This window comes from Leucoraja erinacea, chromosome 3 (genome assembly GCF_028641065.1).
Source record: "Leucoraja erinacea ecotype New England chromosome 3, Leri_hhj_1, whole genome shotgun sequence".
NCBI classification, from domain to species: Eukaryota; Metazoa; Chordata; class Chondrichthyes; order Rajiformes; family Rajidae; genus Leucoraja; species Leucoraja erinaceus.
In genome coordinates, this window is record NC_073379.1 from 22,310,200 (window position 1) to 22,327,471 (window position 17,272).

A 17,272-nucleotide genomic window follows, 5' to 3' on the forward strand; every position below is an offset into this window, starting at 1 on the left:
GGGATGGGCAGGAAAGAGGTGAGTGGATAGGAAAGTGAGTAGGGAATACTGCAGAGACTGAGGAGGGGAGAGGACATGGGGATGATCTGTAGTAGAGGGGACAGAGGAAAGGATGTAGAGTCGAAAAGAGAACGGAGAGGATGGAGAGCAGAGAGGGGAGGGGTCGAAACGATCGAGTGGAGAGAGATTAGCGAAGTGGACGAGAATAGATACATAGGGAGAAAATCAGAAAGAGAGTCATAGTCATACAATGTGGAAACAGGCCCTTCGGCCCAACTACCCCACACCGGCAGGGAAGAAAGCTGGAAAAGAGGTGGGGGTGGGAGAGAAAGGAGCAGAGAGGAGAACAGTGAGGATAGGACGATAGATGGATTCTAGAGAAGACAGAATATGGACATGGGAGGAGAGAACATAGAACAGGACAGCACAGAAACAGGCCCTTTGGCCCACAATATCTCTGTCTAACGTGACGCAAAGATAAACAAATCACTGGTGCCTGCACATGATCCATATCCCTCCATTTCCGTGCGTCTATCTAAAAACCTCTTAATACCTCAATCATATATCTGCCTCCACCACCAACCCTGGCAGTGCGTTCCAGGTACCCACCATTCTCAGTGTAAAAAGCTTGCCCAGCAAATCTCATTTAAATTTTGACCGACTCACCTTAAAGCTATGCCCTCTAGTCTTTGACATGGAGTGGATAGGATGGAAAGAAAGATGTCAGTGGAATCGACGGGAGCAGAGGAGACTGGACAAGATGGAGAGTAGCCAGGAGAACGGAGGAGGAGTGAGTACAGCAGAGAGGGGACGGGCAGAGAGGGTAGAAAGGAAAGGAGAGGAGGGAAGGAAAGGGATGAAGAGAGGGAGAATGATGAGGGAAATAGAGAGTAAAGGGAGGAAAAGGGACAGCTGAGAAAATAAATAACTGGGAAAAGAAGATTGGAGAGAAGATAGAAAGGAGTTGGGAGCAGGGAGAGAGCAGGGAATGCAGAGAAGTATAGGCTGGGTTGAATGAAGGAAGGAAATGACAGGGAGGAAGATAGAGAGGAGGGAAGAAAGAAGCGATGAAACACATGTCCCATTCTTCAGCAGGGAACATTGAATAATTCATTTACGTTCTTCTGAACTCCGTGTGCTGACAACACGTCAGCCCACGTCCATCAAATGTCAAATACAGTAAATAATTTACCTTCTTCATGCAGGCCAGAAGACCATCAATGTATGTTGATTTAATCTTGCGTATCTGAAAAACAAATTAAATCTGTGCGTGTTGCAAGATGCATGACAGAGTGGCTATTTTTGGTCTTCACAATGAGGAGAGAACGCTCGCTGAGTCTCTAAAGATCAACTTGTGCCTTGTTCATTGGGGAATAAATTGGAAGACAAGGACAGAGACTATATAGAATGGTCTGAGATTATAGAGCAGCCGCCAAACTGTAGGATAGGCGGTGGGTGCTTCAGAGAAGGTGCAGCAGAGATTTACCAGCATGACGCCTGGATCAGAGAGTATTAGCTACAAGATGCAGTTGGACAAACTTGGATTCATATCTCTGGAGTGTCAGAGGATGAGGGGCGAGCAGATAGAAATATGTAAAATTATGAGAGGCATAGATAGGGTAGACATCCAGGACCTTTCAGATAGGGTCTGAAATGTCAAATATTAGAGCGTACAGCTTTAAGGTGAGAGGGGAACGTTTAAAGAGATTTACGAGGCAATTTTTTTACAGTGTGGTTTGTGCCCTGAAGACGCTGCTGGGGGGGGATCTATAATGGATGTAATAGGTCAAATAGCCTCCTTATGTATTATACTACAGCTCGGACTGGCTATCTGACCTGAACCTAACAGGGTCCAACTGCATGTGTCGTGTTTGGGTTGAGAACATATTCTGATAAAGCAGGTCTTGGGTTGGGCCAGGTCAGGGTGTGATGGCCTGGATCTGTATCTATCTGGGCCAGGATGTTTAGTTCAGTATGACTGCACCTGACCGCTGTTCCTGATTAATAGCAATGTACTTTGAAGCACTGTTTTTTTTCCCGCATTTCCACCAACACGTTGAGCCGTTTTCAGTTTAAATTTACAGCCCAGCAGACCTTTGTGATACAGGGACCCAGGAAGCAAAGAGGGCAGCACAGTGGTGCAACTGGTAGAGCTGCTGCCTCAGAGCATCAGAGACCCAGGTTCAATCCTGACCTCGGATGCTGTCTGCGTGAAGCTTGGACGTTTTCCCTGTGACCCTGTGGCTTTCTTCCAGGTGCTCTGGTTTCCTCCAACATCCCAAAGACTTGCACGTTTGTTGGTTAATTGGACTGTAAAATCGCCCTCAATGTATTGGGAGTGGATGAGAAAGTGTGAACGGGTGATTAATGGTCGGCGTGAATACGGTGGGTCAAAGGGCCAGTTTCCATGCTGCATCTTTCAATCAAGTCACTCAATCAACTAGTCATTCAACCAATCATTTGGACAGCATCAGACCAGGCATGAAGACTGTAGCAGAATGGGCCATGTTTAAAATAACGAGCTATGACACTGCAGTGTCCTCCTTACCACCAACCTTCCAAACTGAACAGCACGTTCAGCTCAAGAGCATCTCGGTGGCAGAATCAAAGTCCCATTGCACTGCCAGGAGTTAATACCTTTCTACACTTGGGCTGAGGCTTGGATAGAGTGGATGTGGAGAGGATGTTTCCACCAGTGGGAGAGTCTAGGACTAGAGGTCATAGCCACAGAACTAAAGGACGTTCCTTTAGGAAGGAGATGAGGAGGAATTTCTTTAGTCAGAGGGTGGTGAATCTGTGGAATTCTCTGCCACAGAAGGCGGTGGAGGCCAAGTCAGTGGATATATTTAAAGCAGAGCTAGATAGATTCTTGATTTGTACAGATGTTAGAGGTTATGGGGCAAAGGCAGGAGAATGGGGCTAGGAGGGAGAGATAGATCAGCCATGATTGAATGACAGGGGTGGGAGATTGCAACCTTCACGTGGTCCTCCCTGTTTCGACGAATGCAATCAACCTGGTGTGCACAATCAAATGAGATCAAGTAGAACAGGTTGTCCTACAGCTTTAGGCTGTGCATGCCATATGCAAGAAGAAGATTGAATGGACGAGTAGACCTGAAAGGCTGAATGGCCTAATTCTGCTCCTATCACATGATCTTATTAATTATGACGTACACTTTGTACTCACTTGGTTGGGGATTATGCGCACTGATTGACTCACCTGTCTATACTCCAGTATTATTTTAGGCAGCGGATGAAGTTCCTTCAGCTGCAGCAGCTAGTAAACACAATCAGACAACAGGGCTGTCTTATTATTTAAACATTCTGGAAAGCCATCTCGGCTAAATGAAGCCCGCGTGTCATTATTTCACCGATACCTTTCATGCCCAGGAGCTAATCTTGGGAAAGACAGCTGATTTTTTAATGGGTTGCACATTCCAAGCATGAATTTTTTATAAGGCAACCAATCACTTAAACAACCCTTTTAAAATCCCACAATTTATGGCGACAAAATATAAAAGCATTCTTCCTCTGAATAAATCTCATTTAGCGCTATGTCATTTGTACTGTGTAACACCAAGCATAAAATAGGGCTGGGATAGGGTTGCATGCCTCAGATGGATTATAAAGCAGGGGCATAAGATGTTTGAATTAGAAAATCATTATTCATCTTACATGTACCATGGTTTGGAACTCTTAATATACAATTACAGAATCACACATCACTGGAGGTCACGTACAATTTCTGTCCAATTAGACCCACTACTCTGCTCCTTACACAAACCCCTGTAAAGTTTTCTGTTATGTTATGCAACAAATTATAGTTATAAAGGAACAGGGAACTGCAGTTGTGTAAGAAGGAACTGCAGTTGCTGGTTTACATAAAAAGACACAAAAGTGCTGGAGTAACTCAGCGGGTCAGGCAGCATCTGTGGAACGGGTGATGTTTCAAGTCGGGGTCCTTCAGTCCAGCCTGAAGAAGGGTTCTGACCTGAAATCTCAACTATCCATGTTCTCCCGAGATGCTGCCTGACCCGCTGAGTTACTCCAGCACTTTGTGAATTATACTTTAGTTTAGTTTAGTGTTTTAGTTTAGTTCAGAGATACAGCACGGAGCCTTACAACGCCAGAGACCAAGTTTCGATCATGACTATGGGTGCTGTCTCTGCACGGAGTTTGTATGTTAGGCTCACCCAGTGGGTCAGGCAGCATTTGTGGAAAGTGGAACGTGAAACAAACATTATGAAAGAAAGAACTGCAGATGCTGGGTTAAATCGAAGGGAGACGCAAAATGCTGAAGTAACTCCGCGGGTAAGGCAGCATCTAAAAAAAAAAGAGATGCTGCCTCACCTGTTGTGAAACAAACATTAACTGTTTCTCTCTCCACAGATGCTGCAAGACCTGCTGAATGTTTCCAGTATTTTCTATTGGTTTGGATTCCCAGCATCGGTAGGTTTTTGATCTCTTTAGGTCTTTTACCATCAGCCCTCTGCTGGCTAAATAGTTGCTCCTCATTACTCAAGTGTGTCAAGAGTGTTTAATTGGTACATGTACTGACAATAGAACAATTAAATTCGTATTTGCAGCAGCATTACAGGCCTCTCACACAATACACATACATAATATATACAATAAACAAAAAAACAATAAATTAACAACCCCAACACTCGTGCAATGAATAACTCTGGTCAAACCTTCACCATCTTGCTATGAAAAATCTCAGTTCATCCCTCTCACCGCACAAACTCCTCGCATCTAGAACCCCACCTGTAAATCCCCACCTGTAAATCCCCACCTGTAAATCCCCACCTGTAAATCCCCACCTGTAAATCCCCACCTGTAAATCCCTACAAGTAAGTGGAAATAAAAAAAACACTGCAGATCCCAAAAATCTGATAAAAATGGAAAATACTGGAAATACTCAGCAGGTCAGGCTGCATCTGTGGGAAGAGAACCAGAGTTGACGTTTCAGGTCGACGACCTTTCACCAGAAGTGAGGTAAAGGAGCTGGTGAAGCTGCAGGCAGGATGGGAGGAGTGGGATGGGGATTTAAGGTGGCCCCTGTGGACTGAATACAGATCCCTCCTAAGGCTGTGAACATCAAATGTACTTCACTCGGCTGGAAGAAGTGAATCAATGCTTCACTTGAAAAGACTGTCTTGGCCAAAGATAGATACCAAGTGCTGGAGTAACTAAGAGGGTCAGGCAGCATCTCTGCAAAAAAACGATGGGTGACGTTTTGGGTCAGGACCCTTCTTAAGCCTTCTTTGGGTCCTAACCCAATATGTCGCCCATCTTTTTTCTCCAGAAATGCTGCCTGAACCACTGAGTTACTCCAGCACTTCGAATCTATCTTCAGCCCAGACAGTCTTTTCAAGTGAAGCATTGAAACTTTGAACTTTGTGTCTATTTTCCAGAACTTTGTGTCTATTTTCGAAACTTTGTGTCTATTTTCGGTAATTCCAGCATCTGCAGTCCCTTTCTACACGATTGTCTGGGCCTCTGGTTGGTAGGAAGGGAAGAGGCGACAGGACAAGTGTTACATCGCTGAATCACACTGAGGTTCACCGCCAAGTTAAACGCAGGACAGGTGAACATGGCAAAGGAGATTGCCCATGCTGTGACCTCTTTTCCAACATTAGTCAGCTCATGAAGAGGTAAAGCTGGAGAATTTTCAACACTGTTTTGTGACTGTAGATTTCAGAAGCGAACTGGATATACACCTAAAAATGAATAATTCAGACCTTGATACATGTGACAATAAACTAAACTGAACTGAACTGATTTTCATAAAGAAGCCAGACTCACCGCTGCCTCGGAGGTTGATTGCTGCTGCCTCAGATCAGTCTTTGGAAGCTTCTTCCCACAAAGGAGATGCAGGCGGAGTTTTTCGAACAGGATCTGCCTCAGACCAGAAGATGCAAAATATTGCCATTATTTTTCAGACTGACATTGTGGTCAATTGCAACCTGCCAGCTGCTGTGGAAACCCCACGGATCATGGGCAGGCTCGTTAAACCACCATTGACAGATGGCACGGTGGCACAGCGTTAGAGCTGCAGCCTCACAGCACCAGAGACCCTGGTTTGATCCTGACTACGGGTGCTGTCTGTACGGAATTTGCACTTTCTCCCTGTGACTGCGTGGGTTTCCTTCAGGTGCTCCGATTTCCACCCGCACTCAGGTTAAAATCTGTTTTATACCCACGCACAGCGTGAATGGGTTACAGCAGCAATAAATTTATCAATCAAAAAATTAATTCTTTTTCTTCAGCATCTAGGCTTGATGTGTAAAAGGATTCTTGGGATTGTTGGCCAAGAATGAAGGGGCACCTGGCAGGAGGGGCCTCCAAGAATGAAGGGGGGCGCTGCGGGCCACCTGTGGCCACATGCGGCAGCAGGCCGGGTCGTAGGAAAGACTGCTCGATGAATTATTGCAACTTTGTCGGCACCAGAAATGTGGCAACACTTTGTTCACTGCCCGGGTGAGGTCTGCTGTACCATTTTACCCGGTTGTATGCTAAACAAAGAATTTCACTGTACCTAGGGACAGGTGACAATAAAGTATAATTGGATCATTGAATCGATGAGTGTTTTGGTTGTACAAATGTTTGGCTCACCTGCCGCAGCTGGTTACTGCTGGTCAGTAGGAATTGCTGTCCCGCCATCTGATGTGCCTCCTGCTCCAGCTGTTTCTGGCGAACCTGCAAAATTGAATAACAATGCCAGTCACCCCAACAACAATCCCCGCCAGCATTATTTAAGCCTGCCTTTAACACCCATTATTTCAGACAATAAGCCTGGTATGTCAGCTGTGGCATGGTTGGAAAGGTTCAGGGGTATGTGGGCCAAACATGGTCAAATGGGACGAGTTTCATTGGGCATCTTCATAAGTTCATTAGTTCATCAGTCATAGGAGCAGAATTAGGCCATTTGGCCAATCGAGTACTCTACTATTCGATCATAGCTGATCTATTTTTTCCTCTCAACCCTATTCTAAGGCCTTATCCCTATAATCTTTGCCACCATTACTAATCAAGAATATGTGAATTTCTGCTTTAAGTATACCCACTGACTTGGTCACCACAGCCACCTGTGGTGATTCATTCCACGGATTCACCACCCTCTGATTAAAGAAATGCCTCCACACGCTCTTTCTAAAGTGGCATCATTTTTTTCTGAGGCTGTGCCATCATTTCTTTCTGAGCCCTCTGGTCCTAAATTTTCTTGGTCGGTATGGACAAGTTGGGCTGAAGGGCCTGCATCCCTGCTGCATGACTTCAGGACTCTATGAGAGGAGTAGCTGAATCAGAATGCTACAACATTCCCTGGTCAAGCAATTAAACTTTGTTAACTTTAGACTATTTAACCTATCATATCTGCATTTAGTAGCCATGAGAAGTTTGGCAAGATTTGATGATAGTTTAGAGTGATGATTTGCATGGTATAACGTACTTGACTGTAAATCAATTAATCGTCAGGTCACTGCTCTAGTACAAGATTAGTACCAAGCCCAAGAGAAATACAACCAACACAAAACTGATCTGAGCTCAATTATCATTTTTATTCCAGACCAGACCGACCTTTGCTGATCAGACCCATCTTTGCTGTACACGTAACAATATAAATGATGCATGAACAATAGACTGCAGATGCTAAAATCCTGAGAAAAACAAATTGCTGGAGGAACTCGGTGGGTCAAGCAGCATCTCTGGAGGGAATGGACAAACAACATTACGGGTCAGGACCTTTCTTGAGATTGATTGAGTAAGGAGGAGAAAGCTACAAAAAGGGCTCTCTGCTCCTCCCTTTCCAGTTTTCTCCCCGCTATTCCATCAATCTGAAGAAGGGTCCCGACGAGAAACGTCATCTGTCCATTCCTTCCAGAGATGCTGCCTGACCCACTGAGTTCCTCCAGCACTTTCTGTTTTGTTCTAAAAGATGCCATCGTCTCAGGGTAATATTGAGCACATCACTCTGGCATGGATAAAGCACGAGACTGGGATCAATTGATTCTTCAGCCAAGGTAATCCTGTCTCAGTTTGGGTCAGCAGGCCAGATTATAATATCCATATACATTTTAAACACATTAAAAATGCAACATAAAAAACATTAGTAAAAGCAGCACAGGTAGATACCCCCAGCAGTTCAGACGTTCTTTTCAGTTCTTCTTTATTGACTTGAATTCCGTAGTTTTCCATCACTGTAAAGAAATACCAAGTTATGTTACTGAATTTGACATTCAAGCAATGGAAAGCAAAAAAACAAACTGCTGAAAGCATCTGTGAGAGTAAAATGGCACAGAGTGCTAGAGTAACTCAGTGGGTCAGGCAGCCTCGCTGGAGAACATAGATGGGTGATGCTTCGGGATGGGACCCTTCTTCAGATCCACTGAGTTTAAGTTAATGAGGAGTAATAAAGTATCAGATTCCACAGCATTGGATGATCAAGATCCCAAACAATTCTTGCCTCTTGGAGATCCATGCCTCGTGAACTGGATGAAACTCCATCACCAGAGCTGTCTCTTTGATCATCACACATTCCCAAAGTTCACGTACCCAAATGGGGTGTGTTGTTCTGGCTACCACAAAATAGGAAGGATGTGATAGTGCTGGAGAACGTGCCGTGGCAGGGTAAGGATCACGTGCAGACAGGTAACAGTTGGTAGGAAAGAACTGCAAATGCTGGTTTAAATCGAAGGTAGACACAAAATGCTGGAGTAACTCAGAGGGACAGGCAGCATCTCTGGAGAGAAGGATTCTTTCCAGAAAAGCTGCCTGTCGCGCTGAGTTACTCCAGCATTTTGTGTCTACCTTCAGGTAACAGTTGGTCTTCGTATCATGTTCAGCATAGACTTTGTGGGCGAAAGACCTGTTCCTCTGCTGTACTGTTCTGTGTTCCATGCTGAGGGAAATGTTTTCACCCAGAGAGTGGTGGAATGCACTGCAGGAGTGAGTGGTGGAAGCAGAGTTTTTTACAGCATTTAAGAGGTATCTAGGTGAGCATTTGAATGGCCTGGCATTGAAGGGTACATGTTGGAAGATACAATTTATAGGGAAGTGTGCCCACTGATTAGCATAGACAGGGTGGCCCGAATGGCCTGTTACCATGCTGCGTAACTCTGACTAATGCAACCACATCGGCTGCACGGTGGTACAGCTGCGTGAGCTGCTGCCTCACATCGCCAAAAACCCAGTTGGATCCTGACCTTGGTTGCTATCTGTGTGGAGTTTGCATGTTCTCGCTGTGACCCTGTGGGTTTCCTCCGAGTGCACCGGTTTCCACCCACATCCCAAACACATGCAGGTTTGTAGGTTAATTGGCCCTCTGTGAAATTTCCCCTTGTGTTTAGGGAGCGTATAAGAAAGTGCGTTAACATAGAACTAGTGTGTACGGGTGATCGATGGTCGGCGTAGAGTCACTGGGCCGGAGGGCATCTTTCCATGCTGTATCACGAAAGTAAACAGATTAATTTTCCCTTCATGTGCTCTGGGCAACACTTGTACAGACTCTACCTGCCTGCTCACCTGCCAGAAGTGGAATCAGTCGCAACTCCATCATGCAAAATAGCTTCCATAGGTGTTGGCTCTATGGAATTGAGAAAAGAGCGATATTAACTGGTGAAGGGGAAAATGATTCCATGGACACTCCTTTAATAATTATTTTAATGGAGACTATTGTCCATTTGAAACATACAGATGGCCAGATTTTTGGACACTAAGGGAATTAAGGGATTAGGGGCCCAGGTCAGGAAGTTTCTTCCCAGCTGTTATCAGGCAACTGAACAGTCCTCTCATCAGCTAGAGTGTAGTCCTAACATCCCATCTACCTCATTGGAGACCTTTAAACTTTCTTTAAACAGACTACATCGGACTTCAATGTTATATCTTGTACCAAAGGTTGCACCCTTTTTATCTTTTATCATTGCACCGTGGACAGCTTGGTTGTACTGTCTTTTTTTGACAGGATAATACACAAACAAAAGCTTTTCACTGTACCTCGGTCCAATTCTTTCACCACAGCTTCGGAAGGATGCAAAAAGACCTCAAGAGAGTGCAGAAAAAATCTACACAGGGATGAGGGATTTTAGCTACAGGTTTAGACTGGAGAAATGAAGGCTGTTCTCCTTTGACCAAGTACGGTTGAGAGGCAATTTAACATAAGTGAACTGGTTTACACAAGATGATGAGAGGGAAGCTAATGGTTCATGGAGCCGAGGGGCAGCCGCTGGAGGTGACGGACAGTGCATTTGCTGTGGTCGGGGTCATGTTTGGTGGAAGCGTTCGTGGGAGACCCTACAACAACCGGGTGAGCAAGTGGTTCGATTGCAGCCTGCAGCAGCTGGACGGAGAGGTGGTGGGAGGAGCCGACGGTCATCCTTGGTAATATTAGCACCAAGGAGCTTGAAGCTTGATGGTTATTGAAGCTTAAAGCTTGTGGTTACCAACTGCAGCAGTGCATGCACACTGGGGGACATTATGAAAAGAACATGAAAGCAGTTTTTAAATGGAAATTCCTTTCTAACACATATCTTCTGAAGTACTAGAGTCTGTGCAAGTCAGAGTCGGTCCCAATCCTTTGTTTTTCATACACTTTTTGGTGATTTCAGTGCCAAGGCCAGCATTATTTCCCGTCCCTACTTGCCTCAAGAAGATGGTGGTGAGCTACCTTCTGGTCAAGCCTCTCCAAGGAAGCCAGGACTCAAGTGCCAGGACTCGAGGGCTAAAGCTGTAGGGAAAGGTTGAGCAGGCTGGGACTCTATTCCTTATAGCACAAGTGGATGAGGGGTGCTCTTTTAAAGGTGTACAAAATCATGAGAGGAATTGTTAGGTTAAATGCAGTCTTTTGTCCTGAGAAGGGGAATCGAGAACAAGCAGACATAGGTTTAGAGTCAATAGACAAGAGTTTTTTATTGTCATGTGTCCTGGACGGGACAATGAAATTCTTACTAGCTGCAGCACAACAGAATATGTGAATATGTAAACATTGTACATAATGGGAAAAAAAAAGAAAAAGTTCAATAAATAACAAATATAGTGCAAATAACAAATAATAATATAGTCTTTTGCAGACCAGAGCTCATAGCTTATTCGGTGTGTTTAATAGCCTGATGGCTGTTCCTGAACCTGGACATTGTAGTTTTCAGGCTCCTGTACCTTCTTCCTGATGGCAGGGGTGAGATGAGTGTGTAGCCAGGATGGTGTGGGTCCTTGATGATTTTGGCTGTCTTTTTGAGGCAGCGACTATGATAGATCCCTTCGACGGTGGGGAGGTCAAAGCCGGTGATGGACGTTCAAGTTGCCGAACCAGGCCCCGATGCAACGAGCCAGAATGATCTCTACCATGCACTTTAAGGTGAAGGGGGAAAGATTTAATAGGAAGCTGAGTGGTAATGTTTTTTTACACAAAGGGTGGTTGGTGTATGCAATGCGCTGTATATGGAGGAAGTAGTTGAGGCAGGTACTATCACAATTGGTTTAGATGGATGTGGGCCAAAAGGTAGGACGAGTATAGATGAGGCACGCTGGTTGGCAAGGGCAAGTTGGGCCAAAGGGCCTGTTTCCACGCTGTATGATTCTATAAAAATTCACTAAACAATAATATTGCTGTAGCAATGGGGAGCTACCCCATTGTCCATATATGTATCTATCTATCTATCTATCTATCTATCTATCTATCTATCTATCTATCTATCTATCTATCTATCTATCTATCTATCTATCTATCTATCTATCTCTAAAACTGTTGTCTTGTTTGGATGTCTGTTTGCCTGCGTGCGTGCGATCTCAAGGAACTATGCCAAAACGGCACCTAATAGCGCAATAAATTTTGCACCACCTTAGGCACCTTGACCTGTGGTTGTTTGAATATCAAGTTTTGTTCAGATTGATGTTATATATCACAAGTTATCACATTTTTAATCTTACTAAATCTACTTTGATAATCACTGTGGGGAAGAACCATAGGAAGGTCAACACTTCAGTGCTGGCATTTGCAGCTATGACGTCACAATGGGATCTCACAGTCCTCCACCTGACAGTTGCAACAATGTTGCCATCATAGAATGTTTAGTCGTGGTCCTGGCAGCAACTGATTGAACAGAAGGGGGAGGGGCCAGGGGAAGTGGAATTGGAATTGGAAGTGCTGAGGGAGATAGGGAAAATGCAATTGAAAATTTGTATTAAGTCCAATGCTGGGGAAGGCAGGGGAGTGGTGGTATCTTACATTGGGGAATGGTTTGCGTTGGGGGACCAGGCCTCCCGTCATGGCTATGGGTGAGTGGTGGAATATTGCGTTGGGGGATCGGGTTACGTTGGGGGAATGGGTGAGCGGTGGAAACGGGTAGCTTTGAGAGAACGGGTGAGTGGTGAATTCTTGCATTGGGGGAACAGGGCCCAACGGGTCCCACGGTCCAGTTTAATATAAAACTAAGGCTTTTTTGTGATGGTACAGATGGTACAGCATAGCGGCACCTCTAAAAAGTTGAAAACTAATTGATGAATAGTGGCTAAAAGTGTCAGAAACAGTCAGAATGTTTTTCCAAGGCTGGAACATGTCAAAGCCTAGATAGCATAGCTTTAAGATGAGAGGAAAGTTCAAAGGAGATCTGTGAGATTTTTCTATATGGAGTGGTGGGTGCCTGTAATGTGCTGCCATGGATGGTGGTGGAGGCAGATATCATTGTGTTCTTTAAGAGGCTTTGAGTGGGTACATAGATATGTTGGGAATGGAGGGATGTGGATCACATGCAGGCAGAAAAGATTAGTATCAAGCTACTGTCCAATTCACCTTTACCCCATTGTGGACATGGGGCTTTGTCTCAGCAACTGATGCACTACAATGCTGAGAACTATATTCTACTCACAAAATGTGTAGAAAAAAACTGCAAATGCTGGTTTAAATCGAAGGTAGACACAAAATGCTGGAGTAACTCAGCATCTCTGGAGAAAAGTAATGCGTGACGTTTCAGGTCGAGACCCTTCTTCAGACTGATTTCCAGAGATGCTGCCTGTCCCGCTGAGTTACTCTGGCATTTTGTGTCTACCTTATATTCTGCTCACTGCAGATAGACACAAAATGCTGGAGTAACTCAGAGGGCCAGGTTGCATCTATGGAGAAAAGGAATAGGTGATGTTTCGAGTCGGAACCCTTCTTCCACACTGTATCTTCCCTTTTGCTCTATTTATTGCACTTGAATTTGACTTGATTATATTTATGTATATTATCTGACCTGTTTGGATAGCATGCAAAACAAACCTTTTCGCTGTACTTCAGTACATGTGACAATAATAAACCTAAACCTAGACCTAGTTTAACTTGGCATCGTGTCTGGCACGGACATTGTGGGTTGAACGGCCTGTTCCTGTGCTGCACTGTTCTATGTAAAATATTCTATGCGTACCAACATAATTTTTTCTACAAAACAAGAACTGTATAAAGCATAATTCTGCTGCACCTTTCAATAGATTACTATTATGTTTGTGACTTTGACGTGCAGTTCTGCTGTCAGGACTCATCTCCTTTCCTGCCTTTGTTATCATGAAGGCAACTGGCAACTGACGCAGATCAATATAAAACTGGCAGGTGGTTTAATAACCTGATTAATAAAAAGCTCTTGCCTGTAATTTTGCACGGAGATGCATCATGAGGCGGTGAAGAATGTGAAGTCCAACACAGTTTTCCTTCAGCAAAGGAGAAAAATCAAACAACTTTCATTATTAAGTTAACATCTTTTAACATAACAAAATCTTCATCGTCAAGATCAATTCTTAAAAGTACGTGACCAAATGTGAATTGCCCCCCAGCTACAGCAAGGAGTTGTTATGGAATATAGAACAGTACAGCACAGGAACAGGCCCTTCGGCCCTCATGTCTGTTCTGAACATGATGCCATGTTTTTTGATTGATCAAAAGATACTGCAGGAAAACAGGCCTTTCGGCCCACCAAATCCATGCCAACCATCGATCACCAGTTCACACTAGTTTGATGTTATCTCACACCTTAAACACTTGGGGATCAATCTACCAGCCTGCACGTCTTTGGGATGTGGGAGGAAATCGGAGCACCTGGAGGAAACCGCATGGTCACAGGGAGAACGTGAAAACTCCACACAGACGGCACCCAAGATCAGGACTGAACCCAGGTCTCTGGCGCTGTGAGGCAGCAGCTCTACCAACTGCACCACTACATTGCCCTTGATTCCTGCACATGGTCCATATCCTACATTCCCTGCTTATCCAGATGCTTATCTAAAAGCCTCTTAGACACCACTATCGTATCTGCCTCCACCACCACTCCTGGTAATACGTTCCAGGCACCCACCATACACCGTGTAAAAAAAGTTGCTGCATTCATCTCCATAAACGTTCCCCCTCCCGCTTTAAATCTATGTCCTGGAGTCTTTGAATTTCCACCTCTTGTTCTAAATGCTCATCCAGATACATTCTGAATGGTGTGTACTCAGAATTGCAGTCTGGCACAGGGGCACAGCTTCAGTCAAGGGAGTGACTGACCACTCCAGCTCTCCTCCCACTGTTCCTCTGCATTCCTGTTTGTCACCTCCCCAAACTAAGACACTGCTTATGGACAGGATGATCAACGGAGCATCTGTTTAATTGCAGTAAATGAGAGACCAACCTTTGTGTTTCCTGTAGAATGAGTGGTGGAAGAGGTCAGTTCTGATGCTGAAGATGTCCCACAATGTTTAAGAACCAAGGCCTTGAAACAGGAGGAAGTGTCAGCGGGTTCCAGCAACCAGCCAGCAATCCTTGGGTCCAATATTTCCCAACTGTTGGCTGCAATGAAGTAATAGTATTAAGTCACTGCACAGAAACAAGCCCATCAACCCAACTCATCCATGCCAACCCTCATACCAGTTTACCTATATTTGGCCTGTATCCCTTTACTCCTCCTATCTTGGTAGTTATTCAAATGATAGATGGATAGATAGATAGATCCTTTATTGTCATTCAGACCTTTCAGTCTGAACGAAATTATGTTGCCTGCAGTCATACACAGAATCAATAATAACAAAACATACAATAAACACAAATTAAACATCCACCACAGTGAGTTCACCAACCACATCCTCACTGTGATGGAGGCAAAGTCTTAGTCTCCGTCTCTTCCCTCCTTGGTCTCCCTCTGCGCTGAGGCCGATCGATCCAGCTCCGAGAGATGCCCGCTCACAGCCAGTCTGTGCCAGCGCTCCAGGTCACCGCGGCGATGTCGCCGCCGCTGAAAGCCGGAACACCGTCTCCGCTCCGAGACGGCCCGCCACAGCATCAGCTCTGGGCCGCCGCCCCGTTCTCCAGGTCCCGCCCCAGTCTCTGCTCCAGGCCGTCGCCCCAGCTCCAGGCTACCGCCCCCGCTCCAGGTCCCGCGGTCTCCGCTCCAGGCCACGGCCCCCGCTCCAGGTCCCGCAGTCTCCGCTCCAGGCCGCCGCCCCCGCTCCAGGTCCCGCAGTCTCCGCTCCAGGCCGCCGCCGCAGCGCCAGGCCGCCGCCCCAGCTCCGGGTCCTGCAGTCTCCGCTCCGGGTCCCGCAGTCTCAGCTCCAGGCCGCCTCCGAAAGCCAGAACACCGCACCAGCAAGTCGGGCCACCGCTGCCTTAGCCCCGAAGACGGCCAGCCTCTCGTTGGTAAGTCCTGGCTGGCTCTGCCTCCGGAGCCTCGGGGTCGGCCACAGGTTGGAGGCCACCAGCTCCGCCATTAGGCCTCAGCGCAGACGGAGGCAGAGAAGGGGAATACGACACGAAAAAGTCGCATTCCCCCGAAGGAAGAGACAGAGAACATGTTTCACCCCCCCTCTAACACAACCCAACAAACTAAAACTTAATCAAAACAAGACAAAAAAACCAACAGAAAAAAGTAAAGACAGACGGACTGCAGGCGAGCAGCAGCTGATAACAGCGCCGCCACTTCCGGATGTGACTATTAAACATTGAAATGGTATCTGCCTCTACTATTCTCTCTGGCTGTTTGTTCTATATATTCGCCACAAACAACGCAGAATCTTGTCAAAAGCCTGCTAAAATCAATTGTACCATGTCTAATCACTCTGCCTCTCATCAATTATCCTGACTATGGGTGCTGTCTGTACAGAGTTTGTACATTCTCCCTGTGATCGCGTAGGTATTCTGTGGGTGCTCCAGTTTCCTCCCATACTCCAAACACGTACGGGTGTGTAGGTTAATTGGCTTCTGTAAATTTTCCTAGTGCGTAGGATTGTGCTAATGTACGGGTTGATCGCTGGTCAGCATGGATTTGGTGGGTTGAAGAGTGTGTTTCCACACTGTATCTCTAAAGTCTAAAGCTGCTGCCTCACAGCACCAGAAACCCGGGTTTAATCCGGACATGCTATCTGTATGGAGTTTGAACGTTCCTCCTGTGACTGCATCGGTCTCCTCGGGTGTCCTGGTCTATTCCCACAACCCAAAGGGTTTGTAGGTTAATTGCCCCTGGTGTTTCGGGATTGGATGAGAAAGTTGGATAACATAGAACTTATGTGAATAGGTGATTAACGGTTGGCGTGGACTCAGTGGGACAAATAATCTGTTTCTATGGCATATCTCCAAACTAAATTAAAGTAAACGGTGTTTTTAAAGGTTTTGGCAACATTTTACACACCCATAAGCATTTATGGCATTTTCATAGAGCAATCAAAAGTTAATTTAGTATGTACATTGTGCCATATAAAATATAAAACACAGATTAAATAGCCCAGCATGTAAATTTTACCCTGTGCAAGAAAACGTTGGTTACCTGTGTGATCGGAACAGATGGGAAAGATTTGAACTTTATTTTAGCTTGGAGATACAGCCTGGATACAGGCCTTTCAGCCTACTGAGTCCACACTGACCAGTGATCACCCTTACACTAGTTCTATCCTTCACAGTAGGGACAATTAATAGAGGCCTATTAACATACAAACCTGCACATCTTTGGAGAGTAAGAGGAAACCCACACGGTCACAGGAAGAACGTAGAAACTCCACAGAGACAGCACCCGTAGTCAGGATCGAACCCAGATCACTGGCGTTGTCAGGCAGCAAATCTACTGCTGCGCCACTGCACTTCCCTTGTGGAATTATAGGAGTGTACTATCTCAGTATTTTTATATTCTTGGTGTTTGTAATACTTGAGATACTTAACTTTTATTCTTTGTATTTTAAAACTTTGGAAACTCTGCATGTTTGTGCTCTATGTGAAGGCCTTTGTCCCTTATATTCTGGTGGTGCTCTCTATGAAGTTTGATTGTTTTTGTAAGAGATAAGG

General features: G+C 45.3%; 2 protein-coding genes across 2 annotated transcripts in view; both read right to left on the reverse strand.

Annotated features, from left to right (window-relative positions):
• Nucleotides 1-74: 74 nt before the first annotated feature.
• Nucleotides 75-11,681, reverse strand: LOC129695370 (DNA polymerase nu-like). Its single transcript, XM_055632259.1, has 6 exons — nucleotides 9,526-11,681; nucleotides 8,137-8,201; nucleotides 6,619-6,702; nucleotides 5,809-5,901; nucleotides 3,221-3,277; nucleotides 75-1,246 (listed from the first exon to the last, which is right to left on the reverse strand). The coding sequence occupies exons 1-6, from the start codon at nucleotides 9,557-9,559 to the stop codon at nucleotides 1,115-1,117; spliced, it is 465 nt and encodes a 154-aa protein (XP_055488234.1). The 5' UTR covers nucleotides 9,560-11,681; the 3' UTR covers nucleotides 75-1,114.
• Nucleotides 11,682-12,560: 879 nt separating this feature from the next.
• The window catches only part of LOC129695371 (DNA polymerase nu-like), a 71,298-nt gene continuing 66,586 nt past the window's right edge, over nucleotides 12,561-17,272 (reverse strand). The window contains exons 8-9 of the mRNA XM_055632260.1: nucleotides 14,637-14,794; nucleotides 12,561-13,680 (exon numbers count right to left, since the gene is read on the reverse strand). Coding sequence (XP_055488235.1) covers nucleotides 13,600-13,680; nucleotides 14,637-14,794 — 239 coding nt within the window. The 3' untranslated portion in view covers nucleotides 12,561-13,599. The remainder of the gene's footprint in view (nucleotides 13,681-14,636; nucleotides 14,795-17,272) is intronic.